Source organism: Triturus cristatus, chromosome 2_1, assembly GCF_964204655.1.
Source record: "Triturus cristatus chromosome 2_1, aTriCri1.1, whole genome shotgun sequence".
Taxonomy (NCBI): Eukaryota; Metazoa; Chordata; class Amphibia; order Caudata; family Salamandridae; genus Triturus; species Triturus cristatus.
Window position 1 is genome coordinate 190,929,083 of NC_140581.1, and position 23,566 is coordinate 190,952,648.

Consider the following 23,566-nt stretch of genomic DNA (forward strand, 5'->3'; position numbering starts at 1 on the left):
GCGTGTCAATGTATGGTATGGTATGTAGCAAGTGCTATATAAATGCAAACCCTTCCCTCTTCTATCCCTCCATAATCCTTTTCAATCCAAATAACAAACTAACATGTCCACTGCTCAAATTAATTTCTTTTTTCACTATATTAATTCACCTCAATCCTTTCTGGATTCTGGAGTAGCATGCTACTCGCTGAAAAAGCGCTTTGAGGCCTCATCAGGGGTAGTAAGCGCTATATAAATGCAATTACAATTATAATTAATGAAAACACAAGCAAGCATTGGCAAACCCAATAAAATTAGGAACCCACTAGACAGGCCCTTTGAAATGACATCCCATGGTCCCTTCTACTCCAGTGCATCTCCTTTATCAAACAATTGACCATTTCGTCAGCACAAAGTGGACTTTCAGATTCTGCACACAGAAGTCCGCTGGCACACCAGAAGGTAAATCAATTCCAATGTAAAAAGCCAGGCACAGCGGGGCCTTGAGATGCAGGCAGCGTGAGACTCAATGAACGTGCACGCACAAACACAACGTGGACATGCAAGGGGACACCTCACAACGGCACAACATTTTATCACTCAGGAGACCCTGAATGGCCCTTGGCCCAGCCAGTTCAAAACATTGATGACAACGAATCGTGGGACATCAAAGGCCATTGTCATGGCAAAGGCAGCCATCCAGGCCTCTCCATACAAGACCTACATATTGAAGTGATGAAGAAACAAAGACGACCGGAGGGGAAGGGCGGAGGCTGGGTGGTGCTGGGAGTAGGTTTATCACGAATAAAAAAACACAGGAGACAGCGCGCCATCGACATCCTCACATTTATTAGAACCAAATGTTTGAAAGGACAAAAAGTCTCATAGAATAAAGCACAGTAAAAGGTGTCATGCATGTGGGTGGGAAAAGTAATATGTGCCACGAATGAAGCCAATATCAAGTACCCAAAGAAAGAACTAGTACCCACACTTATGGAAAATAAACAGAGACTACATGTATGCCAAGTAATAGCACCTGTGCACACATGCTCCAATTAGCTCGTCAGTTATACACTAACAGGACATTAAAAGGCAGAACACCACCACTCATTAGAATTAAATGGGGTTTAAAAGCAGTAACGGGGTCGGGTGAGGGGGTGATATGTGTGTACAGAGCAAGCATAGACGGGAGGGAGGAGGTGGGGGAAACGGAAAGCAACAACAGTGGAAAGGCAGTGATGGGTGTGGTGGAGGGGGTGATCTGAGGAGGCGGAAAAGCAGCAGGAGGTGTGAGGGAGCAAGCAGCGACTGAAGGGAGGAGGTGGGGGAAACGAAAAACAGCAAACAATGGGAAAATCAGCGATTGGTAGTGGGTGATCTGTGGATGTCGCATAAGGGCAGGTGGGAGGCGATGGAGCTGGTAAAAGCACAAGCACTGTGTAGAGTGCTGAAAAAAGAAAGTCCGAAGCTAGTCGTAAAAAACAGGAACAGTGGATGTTCACAAGTACTTGGCCCATGCCCTGAGGAGAGGGCTAAACACAAGCAGAGTCATGACCATGCAAGCCAGGGACAAAGGGTGACAAAGAAAATGAAGCAATACCAAAGGGGATGATGGACGGAGCGTTTGAGCAAATCAAACAATCACACATTCACCCCCAGTCAACTGATCTGGGTTTAATCCATCATCATTCTTTAGCTCACTCTACCACCCCAGTTCAGACATGGCCATATGCAAATAAGTCTGACCCTGTGCCTCATGGGAACAGTCCAGCCCGAACTGCCAAGCCATGTCTTCCCTGGACCGGAAACAAGCACCCTGGGACCGGTTTCGGGTTCATAACCCTCATCAGCCAGGCTATTTTGAATCCAGTGGCAAAGTGAGCAAGGGACCCACGTCTGGGCATGCCTTGCCACATAGGGCGGACAAAGGCATGGTAAGCAAAAAAACTATGGATTTAGGCCCAGATCTCCGAAACTGGGGTAAATGTACGACATTGTTCTGCATTCTGTCCATCAACTGTTGTTTTTGCATTCGTCACCCCGGGTGGGAAGGGTATGCCCAGACATGGGTCCCGTGCTCTCCATGCCACTGGAATCAAGCTATCCTGGCTGAAGATGGGTGAAACCCCAAATCCAGACCTAGGATGCTTGTTTCCAGTCCAGGGAGGACCTGGCTTGGCAGTTCGGGCTGGACTGTTCCCATGAGGCACAGGGTCAAGACTGATTTGCATATGGCAGGGTTCAAACTGGATAGGCATGGTGAGCAAAAAAATGATGGATTTAGGCCCAGATCTCTGTGCTGGGGTGAATGTAGGACATTGTTCTGCATTCGGTCCATCAACTGTTGTTTTTGCATTCGTAACCCCGAGTGGGAAGGGTATGCCCAGACGTGGGTCCCGTGCTCGCCATGCCACTGGAATCAAGCTATCCCAGCTGAAGAGGGATGAAACCCTGAAACCGGACCTAGGATGCTTGTCTCCAGTCCAGGGAGGACCTGGCTTGGCAGTTTGGGCTGGACTGTTCCCATGAGGCACAAGGTCAAGACTGATTTGCATATGGCTGGGTTCAAACTGGAAAGGCATAGTGAGCAAAAAAACAATGGATTTAGGCCCAGATCTTTGTACTTGGGTGAATGTATGACATTGTTCTGCATTCTGTCCATCAACTGTTGTTTTTGCATTCGTCACCCCGAGTGGGAAGGGTATGCCCATACGTGGGTCCCGTGCTCTCCATGCCACTGGAATCAAGCTATCCTGGCTGAAGATGGGTGAAACCCCGAAACCGGTACTAGGATGTTTGTTTCCAGTTCAGGGAGGACCTGGCTTGGCAGTTCGGGCTGGACTGTTCCCATGAGGCACAGGGTCAAGACTGATTTGCATATGGCTGGGTACAAACTGGAAAGGCATGGTGAGCAAAAAAACAATGGATTTAGGCCCAGATCTCTGTATTGGGTGAATGTATGACATTGTTCTGCAATCTGTCCATCAACTGTTGTTTTTGCATTCGTCACCCCAACTGGGAAGGGTATGCCCAGACGTGGGTACCGTGCTCTCCATGCCACTGGAATCAAGCTCTCCTGGCTGAAGAGGGGTGAAACCCCGAAACCGGTCCTAGGATGCTTGTTTCCAGTCCAGGGAGAACCTGGCTTGGCAGTTCGGGCTGGACTTTTCCCATGAGGCACAGGGTCAAGACTGATTTGCATATGGCTGGGTTCAAACTGGAAAGGCATGGTGAGCAAAAAAACAATGGATTTAGGCCCAGATCTCTGTACTGGGGTGAATGTATGACATTGTTCTGCATTCTATTCATCAACTGTTGTTTTTGCATTCGACAAAGAAAATGAGACAGAGGATGGAGCAAGCAAATTGGAAGCCTATCGGCGGGCTGAAGCCCACATAGTAAATACAACATTTCTCTTCGAGACAGCACAAGCGCTGTCTAGCCAAGATCTAATAATGGCGGATGTGTGCACATAACTGGCAGGTTCGAGTTTCGACGATGGCCCAAAATCCTGTGATTCTAGCAAAATCATTTAATCTCCAAGCGCCTAAAAAACATATGTGGGTACCCCGGCGTAGTACACATGGTGCTCAGGTAAAGTGTTGCAATACCTTTGGGGCAGCTTCACGCGATAAAAAAATGCAAAATACCAAGCAACAACAGAGTAAGCTACAACCATGACAAGAGAAGCACTGATGATGGAGTTAGAAATAAAAAAAGCAACAAAGCAGCAAGCTACAATGAAGACAGGGGAAGCATTGACAATGTGGGTAGAAGGGAAAAATAGTACCTCAATCTGAGCATGAGCAGCAGAAGGACAACAATAAATACATTTATCAGTACTTGGTCCATGCTCCATCGAAGGAATAAACACATGAAAAAGAAGTGAACACATCAGGTGTTGTGCAATTGGAAGTAAGGAAATGAGAGTGATGACGAAGCCACCCAATGGTAAGTAGTGAGTCGACTAAAGTTTATTTTAGTAATAAAGAAAAACTTATCACAAGCTAGAGCAATTGCGCTCTCTCAGATGGGACCCAAAAACTGGGGAAGAGGTTGTGAATGACGCAAGCCTGAATCTCCCTAATGTGTTTTTCTAGGTGGGAGGAGGACATAAAATGCTGATAGGTTCCACAGTTCTTCTGTTCCTGTTGAACTACCTACTCACCCTGAACACTAGCTAAGGCAAACAGTAACCAAAAGATGGAATCCCATGGACTCACCCATCTCTTGTCCGACTTCCTTGGTGGGCATATAAAGGTGGGTGCTCACGTACCCACATTTTTCCGCGCATTCCTTTTATATGAGACAAGGGGGAGATCACTTTTTTTAGTGCAGTGCTATGCCAGAAGACAACGGACCCACTTCACATAGGAGAGGAGTTTATGTTCACAGCAATGGCGTCCTGTATGTAGAGTAGATTGTTATTGCTAGATCAGAATGGGTAGAAGTTGGATCATGAGTGTTGTATGTTGGGGAGCATGGCTGGTAATATAGCGTTGATTGGGAAGGAGCAGGTCCTGTTTCATAAGGTTAGCCTTTAGTTTAAGATCGGATTTGGGTGCAGGGTGGTCTTGTAGTGTCTGGGGAATACCTGCCTGCTAGACCTTTCTGGTGGGCCTTGTGGATCCCACATACGGCCGTTGAAGCCCCCTGTGTGCTATGCGTAAGCCCAAAGTAGAGAGTTTCTCTGCTAGGTAACCTGACCTCAGGGCCGTCTTAACACCATTATGTGCCCCGGGGCAACGCAGTGCACTGGGCCCTGCCTACACAACCACTCACAGGAATAAAAAATGTAAATGAAATTCAGAGGTAAATTCTAGTCTGCATGGGGCCCCTATGCTCGTGGGGCCCCCGGGCAACTGCCCAGCGAGCCCATGCGTTGACGGCCCTGCCTGACCTCATGGTCATAGCCGTCCAATCTTTGCGGAGGGTTTTGTGTTGACTGCAGGTCATGTTCTCCTGTGGTTAGGACAATAATGCCTTACTCAGGCCCGTTGACCTGAGATGCAGATCACCTATCACCCACCGTACCAGAATCGAAGAACCACTAAAGCCAGGGGAATTACTGCTTTGAAAGCTACAGCACAGCTTGCATGTTTGAAAACCTACAACATCAGCACAGAGAAACATCTCCCATTACCCTACAGCCTTACCAGCCCATGTGAACAAGCAGGGTGCAGTGATGCTCCCTACTGGACACTTAGCGTTAAAAGACTATTTTGAGCTAAGTCTTCCTAGGATTTCCATTGTAAACTACTTGGTAGGTGGCGATGAGTTTTGGATCCCTAGGAAACCATTTATTTTTAATTCTTTTTATTTTCATTATGTAAAACCCACTGATAGCCTGCAGGAATATGTTTATAAACGTACTTTTATTTTCACTAAACTGGTTTGCACATTTATGTCCCTCGAGTAACTCGATCAATTTTGAGACACTGACCCAGCAAAAAGCCATTCATTTGTTTTAAAAACGAAATGCAACCTTAAGGCTCTCCTGCTTGCTACCTCAGTAAAAAATGCATTTTCCTCCTGAAGCTGCTAAAGAAATATCTTCCACCCCTGGACGATGGCCAAGATTTTCAATTTATGAGTGCCTTGGCCTGTCCAGGCTGGATTACGTCTGTCGCATGAATATGGATCTACCAGCCTTCACCAGGAAAAAGTTACAGACACTCGAAAATGCTGCAGCCAGAGTGGTCAGGAGGAACTCCTAGCCAGGTTCACAAACTCCTAGCCAGGCTCACAAACTCCTAGCCAGACTCACAAACTCCTAGCCAGGCTCACAAACTCCTAGCCAGGTTCACAAACTCCTAGCCAGGTTCATAAACTCCTAGCCAGGCTTACAAACTCCTAGCCAGGTTCACAAACTCCTAGCCAGGGTCACAAACTCCTAGCCAGGGTCACAAACTCCTAGCCAGGCTCACAAACTCCTAGCCAGGTTCACAAACTCCTAGCCAGGCTCACAAACTCCTAGCCAGGCTTACAAACTCCTAGCCAGGTTCACAAACTCCTAGCCAGGGTCACAAACTCCTAGCCAGGCTCACAAACTCCTAGCCAGGTTCACAAACTCCTAGCCAGGCTCACAAACTCCTAGCCAGGTTCAAACCACACAAGTGCTGCAATGGCTTCCAGCGCAGACACACAGGAATATAACATTCAGGCACAGTATTCCATGCAGTGCTTATCCTGGGAATACCAGCTTCTTGCTAATTGATCCAGCTTAGCATCTAAGGCCAGTGTCTGCGTGCAACATTAGAATATTTGATCAGTGTCCAAGCATCCTCTCGAAGGATGGGTGGCAAAGCTTCCTCAGTATGTCAGAAACGTTTTAAGGCATGGGTAAAGTGGGCTCTGGCCCTCGGTGCCCACCTTTCAAGGGGTAACAAATGCAAAAACAACAATTGATGGACAGAATGCAGAACAATGTCATACATTCACCCCAGTACAGAGATCTGGGCCTAAATCCATCGTTTTTTTGCTCACCATGCCATTCCAGTTTGAACCCAGCCATATGCAAATCAGTCTTGACCCTGTGCCCCATGGGAACAGTCCAGCCCGAACTGCCAAGCCAGGTCCTCCCTGGACTGGAAAAAAGCATCCTAGGACCGGTTTCGGGCTTTCAGCCCTCCTCAGCCAGGATAGCTTGATTCCAGTGGCATGGAGAGCAAGGGACTCACGTCTGAGCATACCCGTCCCACTCGGGGTGACAAATGCAAAAAGAACAATTGATGGACAGAATGCAGAACAATGTCATACATTCACCCCAGTACAGAGACCTGGGCCTAAATCCATCGTTTCAAGGGGGGCCGATAGAGCCAGCTCTGGTCTGCAGAATATCTTTCCCTGATGACCTTGAATAATTCTTAAACATTCTGTTTCAAATACTGTTTTCCTTTAATATGGGTGATGCGCGAGAGTCTACTACAGACATTTTGCAGAGAAATGTTGTGTTTCTGTTTCAGGCATCATCTGGAATGAGCTTCCAACGCAGCTTCGTATGATCACCGATGGCAAACAGTTCAGAAAGAAGCTTATAACATGCCTCTTTTGATTGCTTTTCCTCCTCCTGTTTGCCGTCTATCTTCACCTTCATTTGTATTCGCTATAGCGCTTTGAGACCCCTCCGGGTGATATGTGCGCTCAACAAAACCTTATAACATAACATACATAAAAAAAAAATCTTTTACATCGAAACGAGACATTGTATATGAGCAATGGGAGGGTGTCACAGAGATTATTAACAGTAATATTAGTGAGCCCTGCTGTGTTACAATATTGAAAACACACATCACTATCCCTGAATATTAGATGTAAACACATTCAGAATTGGGACTGGTGTGCCTGTGCACTGTCAGTGACTTGGCCAAGCAGCTGAAACTGGATCATAAATTCAAAGGTTTTCTCAGCAGGGGGCCCCCAAAATACGTTTGGTCCAGAACCCCAAAAATCCTTAAGATGTTAGGGCCACTAAACTAAAAGTTTGTGCTTGTTATTAGAGCACTTAAATCTGTCACTGTGTTTCTTATCCTATTGCAGTTTCCCTGCACCCCGGAGTAAATATTCACCATTCGCATAGTAACCATGCGGCAGATTGAGATTACTCGTGAGAGATGTCAGGTTGCCCCTGTGGGATCCCCGACCAGGCTGTGGTGAGAGCCTGACCTTACTCACAGCCATCTTTGCTCACTCACCAGGTGGGCAGTGCAGCTATTGTGAGAGTGAAGTCTTTGATTCTACTCTCTGTAGCCTGGTAAATACTGAGAAAGGATTGAATTCTTCATGAATCCCAGCCGTGGTCTGGGGTTGCTTGAGTGCTCTTTCAGAGATCACGTGGCCTGACCTACTGCAGAGGAGCCAACACTAATTTGTATATCCGAGTCCCTTCTGTAGAAGTGCAGTGAGCAAAAAACTATGGAATGGAATAGCCTCCAGCGTAACTAGTAGAAGCTGAGAAGCCTGCAAGCATGGCTTATACGTATGGTCTACCGAGTCGTGCGTCCTGTGTCTTGCTCTGCATTCAGACTCAAGGCGCCTCTGAGATAAGGTCCAACAAAGTCAACACCAGCCTGGGTTGCTTCTGTTCACGGAGAGATGAATTGTGAAGTGGACAGATTTGTTCCTTTGGGGTATGGCCCGGACTGTGGTGGACATGGTTGGTTCCTGTCTGATGTAGCGCTGTGTAGTAGTTTGTTAATGTACTTAATTTGTCTGTTATTTGCTTTTTCTTTCCCCTTTTGCTGGTCCTCAGCTGCCCCCGTGTCTGTTGTGTGCTTCTCCATACTGGTGTCCCTATGCCTGGTCTTCTACGTCCTGTGCCTTCCCTGCTTACCCTATGCCCTTACCATTACTTGGATCCTTGGTGTATTTCTAGCTCCGGACCTCTTATTTATATCATTTGACAAGGATAAGAAGCAAAAAATGATGGAATCGAATGTGCCCTAAGGTAACGAACTGTGACTGAGATTAATGCAAGCATTTCACATATTGGTTTGCTTTTCTCATATAGATATTACTGGTTATATCACTGGAGATAGGGATAGTTTTAAAATGCCTCTCAATGGAAATCTTATACAGCAGATGAAGCTTAATTTACCAGCTGATAATGCACGTAAGCCAGCATACTGAGGAAAAAAGAAATATCGCGACGTTCACCACATTTAGAGAGGTTGATTGTCTTCTGGTTGGTGGGCGAGGTGTTCACCTGGGGCCCCTGGCATGTTTCCTGTCCTCCAACAAGTCACAAGTTCAATGACAGACTATCTGCACGATGGTGCAGAGCTAGCAAAACTGATTCCATAATTGGAGCTGACAAGGCTTGATTTAGAAGTAATCATATGTTGGTGTCATGATACTTCTGCTGCCAGCAGTGCTGTGTTTTGCTGTAAATGCCAGGGAGGCAGAGAAAGGCATGGCTATGAATATATTGCACCAGGTTTTTAGTCTGACTTGGAGCATCTGTCTCCTTTTATAACTTTAAATATCAGATAATTAGTTGGATGGAATGAAGAATTAAAAAAAAAAAAAAAAACAGAGTAACATTCCAAGGCCAGTGAGCCCAGGATTCCTAAGAGAGAGAACTCCTTTCCAGTCTTTCACCGTGGCGGCCATTTTGTTCTCCACGTCTCTTCCGCTGGATCAGGATTAGGTCATCAGGTTTCAGCAAGATGTGTTGAATACTAAAGCTTCCTTTGTTGAACCCCACTTGTGTTATTTATGTTAAAGTTACAAATGTGATTTAGATCTGGTTGTATTTTCGTATTTATCATACTACAAATGCTTCAATGCCTGTGGGCCGATTCGTGCATGGACAATGCTAATAAATGCTGGATGTGGATATCAAGGCTGGTCAGTCCATTCCTGCCTGCTCCCTTTGTGTGTTTTTCACTCTCCTTCTCTCTGGAAATGTCTGATCAGTTAAAATAAGCGTCGGTCCCAAAACAATTATTGGTAGTGGGCCCTACCAGCAACCACCGGCTCAAATTAAGCAGTATTACTTGGGGCAGATTTAGCGTTCAATTCCAGGTCTCCCAACTCACCACATAAATTCCCCCAGGTAATACTGTTAGGGATTTGCTGAGGGGGAAACCACTTGTACGAGCACAGTTTGTTCAGACGCTAAATGTGAAATTAAATACAAACATGGTATATTCCTAAAAAAAAAAAAAAAAACAGTTAAAAACTGAGTTATGATTCCGGCTCTAACGTGTAAAACCACGGAACTTCATCAGCTGTGATTAAGAGGCAACACAACACATGCTATAACTTGCGTTGCTAGCCATAAAGCTCTCCTGTTAAATGTTTTTGTGTATATGTGCCTTTGAAAAACAGGTGTTTTGTGCAGAGCGGATGCCGTGAGTTTTAGTTTGTGTTCAGTGCTTAATTTGTAAAAAACTTAAGTGCCGGGGCCCTCGTCTGGTGGCCACTGCAGTTTGCACCACACATTGCCATTGTACTTACACAACTACTAATCACACTGTTACAAGTGTGAAAATCCAGACTGCTCGAGGCCGCCAAAGCTTTAGGAATGGCTTGGGTGGCAGGTATTAGTTGTTTTTAATTCAATTCAATTCAATTCAAATGATCTTTATTCGGATATAAACAAGACATCCATAAAAGTACATACAAAATACACCAGACATTCTTAAACGCAGTCAAATAAGTGCAGATTCAAAACGCAGATACTGCAAAAATAGTTCTAGATCAAACATGTCAGAGATTTCCAGAAAATACATCTATTAAAAAGCATAAAAAGTCATCCCAATGAATAATAAAACATATTTTAAAAGAGCAACATGTCTAAGATACATCAAATGTGCAAATATGCAGTGTGCAAACAGTAAAACAACCTAAGTCATTGATAAAAACTAATCTTAAAAACAGCGTATCTAATGGTACACCCAATGTACAAAAGTGCAATGAGCAAAATAATAAACAGGCTTTCAAACCAAGTTCATTAAGGTGAGTGGACAGCCAATGAACAAAACACAATAAGTTAACTTGGCAAAATGATCAACACACTTCAGGTCGTGTTCATTGAGGCACGAGAACGGACAGCAGTTTGAAGAAAGTGGTTGACTCTGTAAATTACATCGTCAGTACTTAACATCCGTAAAACTCTGAAAGCCTCATTAAAATCCGTCAGGGCATTAGCTCTCAAATAAGGGATTAGAAAGTGTTTGGTATATTTTACATAAAAGCCACAAAACAGTGTAAAATGCAACAAACTTTGCTTTCCACCCTGGTTACATGGGCAGAATAGACTCCCCAAGTTATGAGTGTAACCTAAGGGGAAGCAGAGTAAGTTTACCACACTCCCATCCCTAAATCTAAACAGCAAACTCCGATTCCATCTGCCCAATTTCTTGCGTAGGTAGCCTTGGGGCATATTAAATGGCTTAGTACATGATATTTGTAGTGGTATGTACCCAATGATTACTGGCTTTGTAAATTCGATTTTTTCTCTGTTCACTCGATACAAATCAAATAAGGCCCTTTTCACTATGGTCTTATGTGATGGATCGATTGTTTCGGGTGCTGAGAAGAGATGCCCCATATCTACGCTTAGAAGGCTCATCTGTACCGCGTTGAGCCAGGGAATATATTTTGCCCACTCACTTTTTAGGCAGTCTAAGATTATGTCACGAGTCAGTGAGGCTGCTGGATTACGCCAAATTTTTAACCAAAACAGAGCAGGTCTAGATTTTATAAAGTCCTCTATATATGGGAGGTTCAATTCTCCATGGCACACGTATGATGGTGCCGAGATAACACCCCCCAGTACCCTCCTACAGAATTTATTTTCTTCTATCTGGGTGTTCGTGCAGCTCGAGTATCCCCACACCTCAGCACCATAAGTTCCTGTAGGGACGCACTGGGTTTTGTAAATTTGTAAAAGTGACAGAATGACTTCAGTATGCTTTGGTTGGCGTAAAGTAATTATAGAGTTGATGGCTTTACCCAGTTTATTCCTCCCTCTGGCAACATGAGGTTGCCAGGTTCCGAAATCGGAAAACAACAAACCTAAATAAGGGAAAGTGCTAGTGCTGTTTAGAACATTGTTACCTGACGTAATATGGCTGATTTTATGTTTCTTTGGCCCACAAGACATTATATAAGATTTTTTAAAATTTGTGCATAAGTCAAGATCGGCCATATAGGAGACGAAGCCTGATATTACAGTGCGAAGTGCATTAGGTGTACGACCTAAAAGTACCGCATCGTCGGCATAAAGCAATACAGGGAGGGGTTTGCCGTTAACGAGCGGAACATCAAAAGTCAATTTATCCAAGGATGTACTTAGTTCATTTATATATAAAATAAAAAGCAGGGGAGCCAGGACACAGCCTTGTCTAACACCCCTGCCAATTAAAATCTCGCCCGAAACTTCACCATCATTGTTAATACGGACACAAGCTTTTAAATCACTGTGTAAGTGGGCCAAAAAGTGGACCAGAGATTCATCCAAACCATACCTCAGCAAGGCTGTCCATAGGCGTGATCGGTTGACAAAATCAAAGGCGGAGCTTAGATCCATAAAACCTAGGTAAAGTGGGGATTTTTTAGCTATAGTGTATTTATCTAAAACTAAGTTTAGGTTCAAGCACTGCTCAACCGTCCCTACGTTGCTTCTAAAGCCTAACTGGCATGGATGTGAAATTTTGTTTTCTTCGGACCAGATGTTAATCTTATTAAAAATGACCCTGCCCAGAATCTTCAATGTATTGTCAATTAATGATATCGGGCGATAACTCCAAGGATCAAATCTGTCCCCTTTTTTAAAAATTGGTACGATGGTGCTATTGGACCAGGAATCAGGCAGTGAAGTGTTTGATAAATTGTTAAAAACATTACACAAAAGTGGGGACCATAGATCAGGCTCTGATTTTATTAAATCAATAGATACTCCATCAGGCCCTGGCGCTTTGTTTCCAGCGCTTTGAAGAATTGCATCCTCTACTTCCGTTATTGAAATATGCGGAAACTTAAATGATTGACAATTTTCAATAGAAGGAGTCGATGCCATGTAAATATTTGTAAAATGCTTCACCCATACATCCCCTGGTATGCTACAAGTTATGGGAGTGATATTAGAGCCAAATGATTTCAGGTTCTTGACCTCTCTCCAAAACCCGGCAATATCCTTTGTTGCTGCAGTTCTTACGAGTAATTCCCAATGGGTTTTTAAAAGCTCATCGGATCGTGTTCTTAAAGCACGTTTGTAACTAGACCTCAAGGTCCTCACCAAAAGCTGATCTGGTGGATCGGTCTTTAAGGCAGCTCTCAAATCTCTATTTGCTCTAGAGCAAGAGTTGTCAAACCATCTGGGGGTGATATTAGTATTGATTAAGTCTGGCTTGGATATCTCCTTCTTTATAGTCTTGCACAGTTCAGTGAATGCTTCCACAATCGCATAATCAGGGTGGTCGGATGACAGGCAGGTGAAGACTAGTCCAGGATAAGATTTTATAACCTGGGCTAGTACCCCCTTATTGTTAATCCCCTTCCAAACCACCCTTAGCCTATCTGTCGACACGGCTAGGTTTTTTGCCCCTATTTCCTTCCGCTTCAACCTTTTGTGGGGAAGTTTAAGAGTGGATAGAATGGGGTAATGGTCGCTATAAATACACCTGACTACTGAGGCCTCTAATAAAAGGTCCACCAACATAGGGCTCATGAGTACATAGTCAATTGTGGAAGCACTCCCATGTCCAATATAAGTGGCCACAGGGCGGAGTTTTTCCATGGTGTTTACTTTTTCCATAACATTAATTAAGTCCCTCGTGGCCAAAAGGTTGGATAATTCTTCACCTCTTTTACAGGGAGGAGTTTGACGGTGGATGTGTGCATTAAAGTCGCCTCCAACACATATCCCGTCAAGTTTACCACACATTTGTCTTTCAGTAATATCGTCAATAAAATTAAACAGCTCTATAAAATTCATATTGGGATGTGTTTTAAAATCGTTGTTATAAAAATTTACAAAACAAATTCTAACACTGCTAATATAAAGCAATGCCTGGAAATTTCTATTGTTTGTTTCCAGTGGTTCAGTTTTGACATCGGCACCCATTTTGACCCATGTTGATAGTCCCCCACTGGGTCTACCTAAAGCAGGTGTAGAAGCAGTTTGATTAAAACAACAGAAACCATCAAAAAGTAAAGGAGTGGTACACCAGGTTTCTTGAAACATTAAAATATCGAATTTAGAAACCCAGTCCACCCAGTCGCTGTTTGTAACTTTAGCATTTAAACCTGCTATATTCCAGTTTAGGATTGCCAAATTGTTGGTAGAAGATACCGGAGTAGAAACATAGCTATTATTCTTAGGCACCTTATCATCGTTGGCAATCACTGTATTTGAATTAATAGGAGAATCCCCTGCTGGCCTGAGTATTTTAGAATAGTTCCCAATTGCTGAATCTGACGAGATAGTTGGTGGTCAGTCCAGAGTGCCCAGGTCAGACAGGGCACTGTACCTATTATATAAGGGAAAAGGCGGGAAAGTGGAACTAAGAGGTCTATAATGGGGTCTGTAAAAGTAACCCAATGGCAAGGAGGTTATATCAGTAGGTGGAGAAAAACATGTATTAGTACTACCAAGGATAAATTTAACTGTAGAGGGATTTCTGAAATTGATGACAATACAATCCCCTTCTATGTTCTTTGGTAGAGGCCCAACCCAGCTCACCCGTCGTGTAGTCAAAATTTCTCTCATGATATTAGGTCCTACCCCTTTGTGTTTAGATAGCCAGTCTATGCATTTGTTGTTAAGCTGCGTCCATGTCTCGCTCTGTCCCTCCCTTAACTGAGGGACGCCTGCCAGAATTATCACATAAGGGCAGGCGTCGGGGGGCAGATTAAGGACAGGCCCTGAGTGCATTGTTGGCCTTGTAATAGTTATTTGGCCCATATCAGATGCAGTGTTAGTAGGTACCTTCCTTCCTGTGGCATGGAGGGTAGGAGCATCCTTAGGCATATTAGTGGCTATAGTATTGGGGCATATTGGTTCTATGGCTGTGGTCTGGGTGTGCTGGGGGGTTTTTGAAGTGTGATTTCTCCCGTCACTGACGCTGTTCGATACAATGTTTGCAGTAGTAACATTTCTGGGGGATTTTTGCACATCACTTAGTATACCTTTGTTAACGTTTTCTAAATCTTTCAAAAAACGCTCACCCCTTATTAGATCAAGGCTGATAGCCCCCTTCCTCTTAACATCCTCATTTTTAATCATTGTTTCGATACGGTCCAATCTTTTAAAAATATTATTAAACTGTTTGATCATTTGACATTCTAACTGTTTAAAAACGGTATCTACAATGGTTTCCAAAAAGTTAGCATTTGATTTCATTACTGGAATATTTTCGCTAACTGGCTCAGTCTGTGTGCAAGTACAGTTTATACCGTTACTGGGGGGAGTAATATCCAGAGGTCCTTCAACCAATTGCACTTCATCAGTCGTAACACCACTGCCCCCTATTGTTTTTTGCTTCCCTCTGGTCCACATACTCTGCGGTGTGGGTTGGCCCTTATTATACGGAGCTGGTTTCCTTTTGTTATTTAGAGATTTTGGGGGGCCTCTTTTCCTTTTTCCTCCAGCAGGTTTGGCTTTCGGGGATATATGAGGGATAGGGACGTATTCAGTGGTGTCAAGCTGGGATTCAAGAATAATAGTATCGCTTTCCTCCTCAAGTGTGATAGATGGTGGGTTGGGCACATTGGATTTAGACACTAACGGTTGGGGATAACGGTACAGTGTAAACTATGCTTGAATCCCTGGACTCAGGGTGTACACGCAAGAGTTCCAGTGACATCCGTCTCTCCGTACTCGCAATTTCATTGCCAACCATGTTAAAAGCATTGTCCAGCATACTTTCCAAAGATAATGGGATACTCGTATGTGCCGCATCTGGGCCACCGCTTTGAATAGCAGAGCGCTTCCCCCTTGTGGCCATATCGCTTCTCTCACCTTACTACAGCTTAGAAGGGTGGCCCGCCCGACCACTGTTGACCTCTGAGGGCCTCAGAGGGCCCGCCCTTTGCCCGGGCTTAGCCCGGCGCCGCCCGCGCGCGTCCCGCAACGCGGAAGGAGCCGCGGTCTTTTGTGCGCCTCCGGGCACGTTTGGCGGCGTCCGAGCGTGAGGGACCGCAAGGCAGGCTGGGGCTTGTAGTCTCCCCCTCTCTCTCGGCCGCTAGATGCTACGGCGGTGGGGGGGGGAGAGACAGCTGAAGAGACCCCTGTGTTAGCAGCAGCAGCGGTAGGGTTACTGGCTTCCAATTTTTAAATTTCCCGCTCTCAGGAGGGAGCCGCGGTCTTTTGTGCGCCTCCGGGCGCGTTTGGCGGCGTCCGAGCGTGAGGGACCGCAAGGCAGGCTGGGGCTTGTAGTCTCCCCCTCTCTCTCGGCCGCTAGATGCTACGGCGGCGGGGGGGGGGGGGGGAGAGGCAGCTGAAGAGACCCCTGTGTTAGCAGCAGCAGCGGTAGGGTTACTGGCTTCCATTTTTTAAATTTCCCGCTCTCAGGAGGGAGCCGCGGTCTTTTGTGCGCCTCCGGGCGCGTTTGGCGGCGTCCGAGCGTGAGGGACCGCAAGGCAGGCTGGGGCTTGTAGTCTCCCCCTCTCTCTCGGCCGCTAGATGCTACGGCGGCGGGGGGGGGGGGGAGAGACAGCTGAAGAGACCCCTGTGTTAGCAGCAGCAGCGGTAGGGTTACTGGCTTCCAATTTTTAAATTTTCCTTGCGTTGCTAGCCATAAAGCTCTCTTGTTAAATGTTTTTGTGTATATGTGCCTTTGAAAAACAGGTGTTTTGTGCAGAGCGGATGCCGTGAGTTTTAGTTTGTGTTCAGTGCTTAATTTGTAAAAAACTTAAGTGCCGGGGCCCTCGTCTGGTGGCCACTGCAGTTTGCACCACACATTGCCATTGTACTTACACAACTACTAATCACACATTACAAGTGTGAAAATCCAGACTGCTCGAGGCCGCCAAAGCTTTAGGAATGGCTTGGGTGGCAGGTATTAGTTGTTTTTAATGTATACTAAATTAACAAAAAACTGTTTTTCTGCTCATCTTTAAATTGCACAAACAGCGCCACCATGTGGCAGCTGTCATAAGTGCAGGTTCTGGCAATTAAGTGCCGGTAATTAAGTGCTGGTGCAGAGCACCAGAAACCACGGGCTCAAATTAAGCACTGTGTGTATTGTGTGCGTTCATAACAATTACTGGCGAATTTCAGCTATTGCATGTGTTTGAGCTGGAGCCATAACTCAGGTTTTAACTGCAGGATTTTTCAGCGAATGTTCTCGCTTTTTTTTACGATGTACTTAATTTCCAATCCCCGCAATACTTTAACCATAAATTACCTCCTTTTGATTAAAGGAAGCAAAAGATGTCTTTGGGCAGGGTCCCAAACCTAAGGTGTGCTATCCCTGCACAAAGGCATTGAGTATGAGCAGTAACTATTGTGGCAGCCCAAAGAGAAGTGAGATGCTATTCCCTATTCTTTTGCCTACTGCGCCCCCTGCAAAATCTTCTCATTTCTAACGGGCTGCTAGGTGCTGAGTTAGGGATACCTATCTCACTAACCATGTGCTCTCAACATTGCAGTAGGGAGGTGTGGCTACGAGAGGATAACAATACACACTCATGACAATACACACTCATGATGCACAACATCTAGGTAGGGCCGATGAGGTTGTTTACCAGCCACAGGTATGCATGAATGATAGTGCAAAGTTTTTCTTTTCAGAAATGTCCTGTAATTGTTACTAATACGATGATTACAACCTGTAAGTAGCGAAGGTTTCTGCGCAAGGGTTTTCACATTAAAGTGCTGACTTTCATGATTTCAAGTCGTTTGGAGAAGCAGAGATCGTCAACTTCCAACCAGTTTTAAAGCCAGGAGGGAAACAGTTTTAAAGAGAACTCACAAGAAAAATTTGGATCCATTCTCAGCAGCAGCTAGCACACACAATTAAATATTGATAGTTTGTATGAAAAAAACATGAAGGCACAGGCTTAGGAATAGTGGGAAACTCTGCAAACTACGGGTGGGCCAATAATCAGGATCTACTCTAAAGCTTTGCTCTAGTAATGAAGTTCACAACCCCTAATTTCGGACCAGTACCTATATCACTGTCAATCGCTGCTGCTCCTGAGCATGACACAACAACATCAGACCACCCTGTGGTCTATTCACAAAAGCATTTTGTAGCACTCTTTTACACACACTCTTACATGTGTTTGTGAAATTGCCCCAGAACATCTAAAATATGAAAAAAATGGGAAACTTCAGGGATGATTCATATACAATTACTACAAACAGAAAAGACTGGGCCCTCTTTGCAGTTTTGCTAAAAGGGAGTTGGAGATTTTGGGCGGATTCACAAAGGCGCGTAAGAGTACATATGAGAGTGCTCCTGTAGACCTACGTCCCTTACTCGTAAATGCTTTTGTGAATCAGCCTCCATGACTCTTGTCAATCAGTATTCTCAGAACCATACAGAAAGGAAAGGCAGATTGCAAATGTGCTGTAGGACCACTGAAATGGTAGAAAAGGTGCCTTAAATACTTAACAGCAATAAGCTGAATGACACAAAGGAGTGTAAAAGCAGCATCAATTATCAACTCTTATAGAGGCAGAACACCACAGGTTTGCATGGTGCAAGGGTACAATTGGACACTATTGCAGATGTACGCCTCTTGGAGTAAACTGGAAACAGCTACAGTATGGATTTGTAAAGCTCGAGCAAAATGATATTTTTCCAATAAGGTGTTCCTTAAACCCTAGGAACAAAACCATTTTTGAGGCTATTTGTTACAATCTGGTGCCCTCCTCTGGCCACTTATATTGGTGCTGCTAGGCACCTGCCTACCAAGGGAGACAATGCAACTCCTGCCATGATAGAAAGAGGATTTATGACCTGCTGGCCAACCACCGATAATGGGGCTGGGTGACAATCAGGTTGTGTATTGCAGCCACTCTTCATCCATGAGATCCAGCCTTACCTTACACTCTTCGTCCAAGAGATCCAGCCTTACCGTACACTCTTCATCCATGAGATCCAGCCTTACCGTACACTCTTCATCCGTACACTCTTCATCCATGAGATACAGCCTTACCGTACACTCTTCATCCATGAGATCCAGCCTTACCGTACACTCTTCATCCATGAGATCCAGCCTTACCGTACACTCTTCATCCGTACACTCTTCATCCATGAGATACAGCCTTACCGTACACTCTTCATCCATGAGATCCAGCCTTACCGTAAACTCTTCATCCATGAGATCCAGCCTTACCATACACTCTTCATCCGTACACTCTTCATCCATGAGATCCAGCCTTACCGTACACTCTTCATCCGTACACTCTTCATCCATGAGATCCAGCCTTACCGTACACTCTTCATCCATGAGATCCAGCCTTACCGTACGCTCTTCATCCATGAGATCCAGCCTTACCGTACACTCTTCATCCATGAGATCCAGCCTTACCTTACACTCTTCGTCCAAGAGATCCAGAATGCCAAGCTTTGCTTCAATCAAGTCTATGCAGGGCTGGTTATCATAAAAATCTATCAGCGTCCACGGGATTTGTTCCCTCATGTACTCCTCCTGCTCCAGCTTGAAGACATGCTGTGATCACAAAACACAATCAGAATGTTATCGACATGCTACATTTACTATTAATTAAACTTTCCCGAGCCCACGGTCGCGCGTACTAGCTGAATACTGATTCTCAGCGAGTTTCTAATTCCGCTGGAAACTTTTGCCTGATGCGCATGTCTGCTTCAGCTAAGAAATTAGCAGGGAACATTCTGTTCATGAGCACGAGGAAATGCTTCGTTTTCTGCTGAAATAATCATTGGCAAAGCCAAATGTTCTGGCTGCAATATGCCAACAAATGTAAACACAGGCATTCACAAATGATGTTTATATGCATGTCCAAATGCTGTTTACCACGTTAAACCCTGCCATTTTGACTTTGCCAGTGCTGAGTAAAAAAAGCAGAAACAGGATTCGTTTCTCTGTAGAATGCATATAGGAGATAAAGAATTAAACCCGCCAAACAGCGTGATGATTGAGTGTACTTTTCAGATGTAAAATAGTCCCACATGCATTAAAAATGGAAACCCTCTGAATGGCGAAACGAAACACTACATAGCCATTAGCATGAGGTGAGAGAGTACTATTCAGCTTAAATCAAACCTAACGAGACTCTATGTATGCATTAGAGAAATGGTCATACGTCAGCAGACACCTATGTTGTCATGCCAGACCAAGTAAGGACCTTAACATGACAGTCATAAATCCTGTAGGTCTGGCAACACATTTTCTGAGCCTAAGTAAGTTAAGACATCTCTCTATTAGACATCAACACAGGCAAGGTAAGCAGCAATGTAATTCATAAGGGCCTCTTGTTTCTTTGTTTCTGTTCTAGACTGTATGAATGAACCTTATGTTTTAGAGAATGAACCAGCCTATGCACATCTTTTAAAGCTAGTTTAGGGGCAATTCTGTAAATTCTCCCTAAATGTGGTTGAGTTATGAGCCTACGCATACCCACCAGACTGATTTAATTTCCTCAAACAACAATCATCAGAGGAGTTTAGGAGTTGAGGGAGATTCTAAGGAAAAACATAAACAACAGTAAGCTTTAAGCGGGGCAGGTCTTCCCAGGTCTCAGACCCGGCAGTAATTAAAACCTGGGTCCCTTCTTCTGGGTACTATATTCATTTCTTTAACTTTACAGGAGAGCACACTGAATGATTCCTCAACAGTGTCTGTAAAAACTCTTATGGCTGTCCGTGTCAGCAGTGCAGTCCCGGTTTACATTTTACATGTTTTCATTTTGCATTACCCCAAGATCATTTTCTTCTTCCAGACGTTATGATTCTATGGTGTTTTTCATGCAAAATATGACTCTTGTACGCTGGTAACTGAGTCGCGTCTAATCGCCTGGCGGGCTTGGGGTGTGGATAGGTGTTCATGAACGGGCATGAGTGTCAGCTCTGGAGTTGAGGCTGAAGGCAGTCTGAGTTTCTTGTCAGTAGCTTCCAAAGGCATTCAGAGTGCATGCTTCCCATCCGTGCCATGTCTGCATTACGCAGAGTGATGGGTCACATTTGTGCCACTTGTAATGACAAAATTAGGTGAACGTGTGTGAAGGGGATATGAGGAGTTGAACAGGGTCGGCTCCTCCATTGGAGCGGAGGAGCGTTGTCCCACTTAAATACCCTCGAGATGAAAAACAAACTGGTAATTTCTTACCATTTTATTTTTCATCCCCCGTCCAGAACACAGCATTAGGACAGGGCAGGGCCGCTGCTGAGTGCCAGCAGCAGGGAAGAGGGTGGGCTGGTTATGCACTTTTCAAAGTGCGCATGTCCCCTTCACCGGCTGTTTTGTGACAGCCAGCCAGACATGCGCACTTTGAAACCTCTAGCCCAGCTGTCCAAAGATAGCTGGGTTAGAGCAAGTGCATGCCTTCAGAGCGTTGTGGACCGCCAAGTGAGGTCGCTCCCTCCAATCAGGATGCTGCTCTCATGCTGGTGGAAGCAGCGCCCTGATTGGTCAAGGGAGTTTCCTGGCGGCCGGCTTCAGAAGCAACAAGGACGTCTGGAGCGAGGAGGTCCTGTCGAGTGAGGTAAGTGTTTTTTTTGTTTTTTATTTTTTTATTTTATATGCGTGCATGCCGACCCTCTCCCCGTAGATTTCAGCTGCCACTGCAGTTGAAGTATTGACAGTGGCAACAGAAAAGAAAAGGCTGTGTTTGAAGTAAAGGAGAGAGACGGAGTGGGTCTGTGCGTGAGAGAGCACAAGGCCATGGTGAAGGGGAGATGAGACAAGGAAGTAGATGCAGAAGGACAGAGTGAAAAGAGTGATGAACAGGAAGGAGACATACAGCTGGAGGATGACATCATGGGAAAAATGTCGCAAGTGTCAAACAGAAGAAAGCGGTGTGATGTGGATTACAGTAGTGATTGATACACTCTGAAGACCAAAACCACCTCCACAGAACTTAGTCATAACGTTTAATTCACAGTCTCATGTTTTCACAATTGAAACATTTTCAATTCTAGTTGTACACAACAAAGTCCATGTTATTTACCTGATTAACAAGCTTTGGCACACCAAATACCCCTTCCTTGTTTTACGCATATGTTTGTTGTTTGATATGTCGGGATACAATAACAGAAAACCCACAGAGAGGCACCCAATAATGGTCCAGGACATGATGAGTGAAGCAGTTAATATGTTTAAGCCACACCCTTAATTCCTAATTATCCACCTTTGGCCACGCCCCTTAAAGAGACATGGAAATCCAGATTTATTTCACTGAAAGCATTGAGGAGGCGATCACTGGTGGAAGTTGGGAGGAACAGGCGATGAGGCTGGCCACGAGGATGAGTACATATTACTCGGACACATGAGACAGAATATCGTGTTAAATGCTGCACTAGCCGCAGAATGGAGGTTCGTGGTAAAATAGCACAGTGGGTTAAGGTCCTTGCTGTGGATATGAGTGCAACATTTACATTACAGACCTTAATTAGGGCATGGACTACGCGGCCTCACATCGTTCTGAAATGGACAGAATTATTAATCGTGAGGCGGCGTGCGTGTGTGTGCGCGTATTTGTATTTGTATTTGTATTTTGTACTTATACCGCGCAACTATCACCCAACGGGTATCTTGGCGCTCGGACTGTGATGGAGAGAAACTTCTGAACTAACAAAGTGTGTAGCAGCAGTGACAGAAAGAACGAGGGAAGATAGAAAACGGATACCGATCAAAGAATGGGAGAATTAGGAGGCCATATGCCCCACCCTGGGAAAGAGCCAAGTCTTCAAACTTCGCCTGAAATCCATCAAGGAGTTAGCCTGTCTAATATTCAGGGGGAGTTCATTCCAAAGTTGCGGGGCCACTATACTAAAGGCCCTACCTCCCATCCTGGCCTTCTTGATCCTACCAGTGTTTAGCAAGAAGGCATTTGATGAACGGAGAGTCCTTTGAGGCTTGTACCAGGATATTTTCTCCTGTAGAGTGATAGGGCCAAGACCGTGTGCCGCTCTGTAGACAATGCACAGGGATTTAAATTTAGCCCTTTCCATCATGGGAAGCCAATGAAGTTCTTGAAGCGCCAGCGTGGTTGAGGAGCCACGTTTCCTATTCAGCGCCAGTTTGGCTGCCATAGACTGGACCCTCTGCAAACTCTGGTAGATGTAAAGAGGAGCTCCTAGATACAGAGAGTTGCAGTAGTCCAGCCTACTTAAGATGATACTACGAACCACCACAGGTCTTTTCTCCACAGGCAGGAGAAGTAGAATCTTCCGTAGGGCTTTCATGAGAGCACAGCACACCCCCACTGTTTTTTTAGCTTGAGAGGCCATCTGTAGATCATTATCGAACATGACCCCCAGATTCCGCACCGTTGTCACTGGGACAGTGGGTTCCACATCTGGGGCCATTCTGAACTCAAAAGGCAAATCTCTTACTCCCGCTGGGGGGCAGTAGATCACCTCAGTTTTGCCTCCGTTGAATTGCAGTGAATTAGCCCTGAGCCAGTCCGAGGTCTGACGCATACAATTTTGGAAATCTTCCATATTCAAAGCTCCTTTGCCCTCCAGTGAGAACACTAGTTGGGTATCGTCCGCGTAGTTAATAAGATCGATCCCATACGCTTTGATAATAGGGATTAATGGCTGCAAATAAATGTTGAAAAGGATCGGGCTGATAGCCGATCCCTGAGGGACCCTATGTTCCATCAAGGTCTTACTGGAGGTAAAAGGGGGCAAAGAGACCACCTGTTGTCTCCCTGCGAGATAGGATTGTATCCATCTCAAGGCACATCCCTTCACTCCCAAATGCTCCAGCCTATTCAACAGAATTTGGTGGTTTACCGTATCGAATGCGGCTGACATGTCTAAGAGGACCAAAACTGACGAAAGGCCTCTGTCAGCCCGCATCCGAAGGTTATCCAATACTGTGACCAGGGCTGTCTCCGTTCCGTGACCTGGTCTAAAGCCAAACTGGCTCTTATCCAGGAGATGGAACTCCTCCAGATACCCAGAAAGAGATCTGCTCACTA

At 45.1% G+C, this 23,566-nt stretch overlaps 1 protein-coding gene across 2 annotated transcripts in view; it reads right to left on the reverse strand.

Annotated features, from left to right (window-relative positions):
• Positions 1-23,566, reverse strand: part of MYO5B (myosin VB) — a 1,021,014-nt gene that overhangs the window by 344,113 nt on the left and 653,335 nt on the right. For both annotated transcript variants that reach the window (XM_085629682.1, XM_085629691.1), the window contains exon 12: positions 18,970-19,110. In XM_085629682.1, the coding sequence (XP_085485808.1) occupies positions 18,970-19,110 (141 nt within the window). The remainder of the gene's footprint in view (positions 1-18,969; positions 19,111-23,566) is intronic.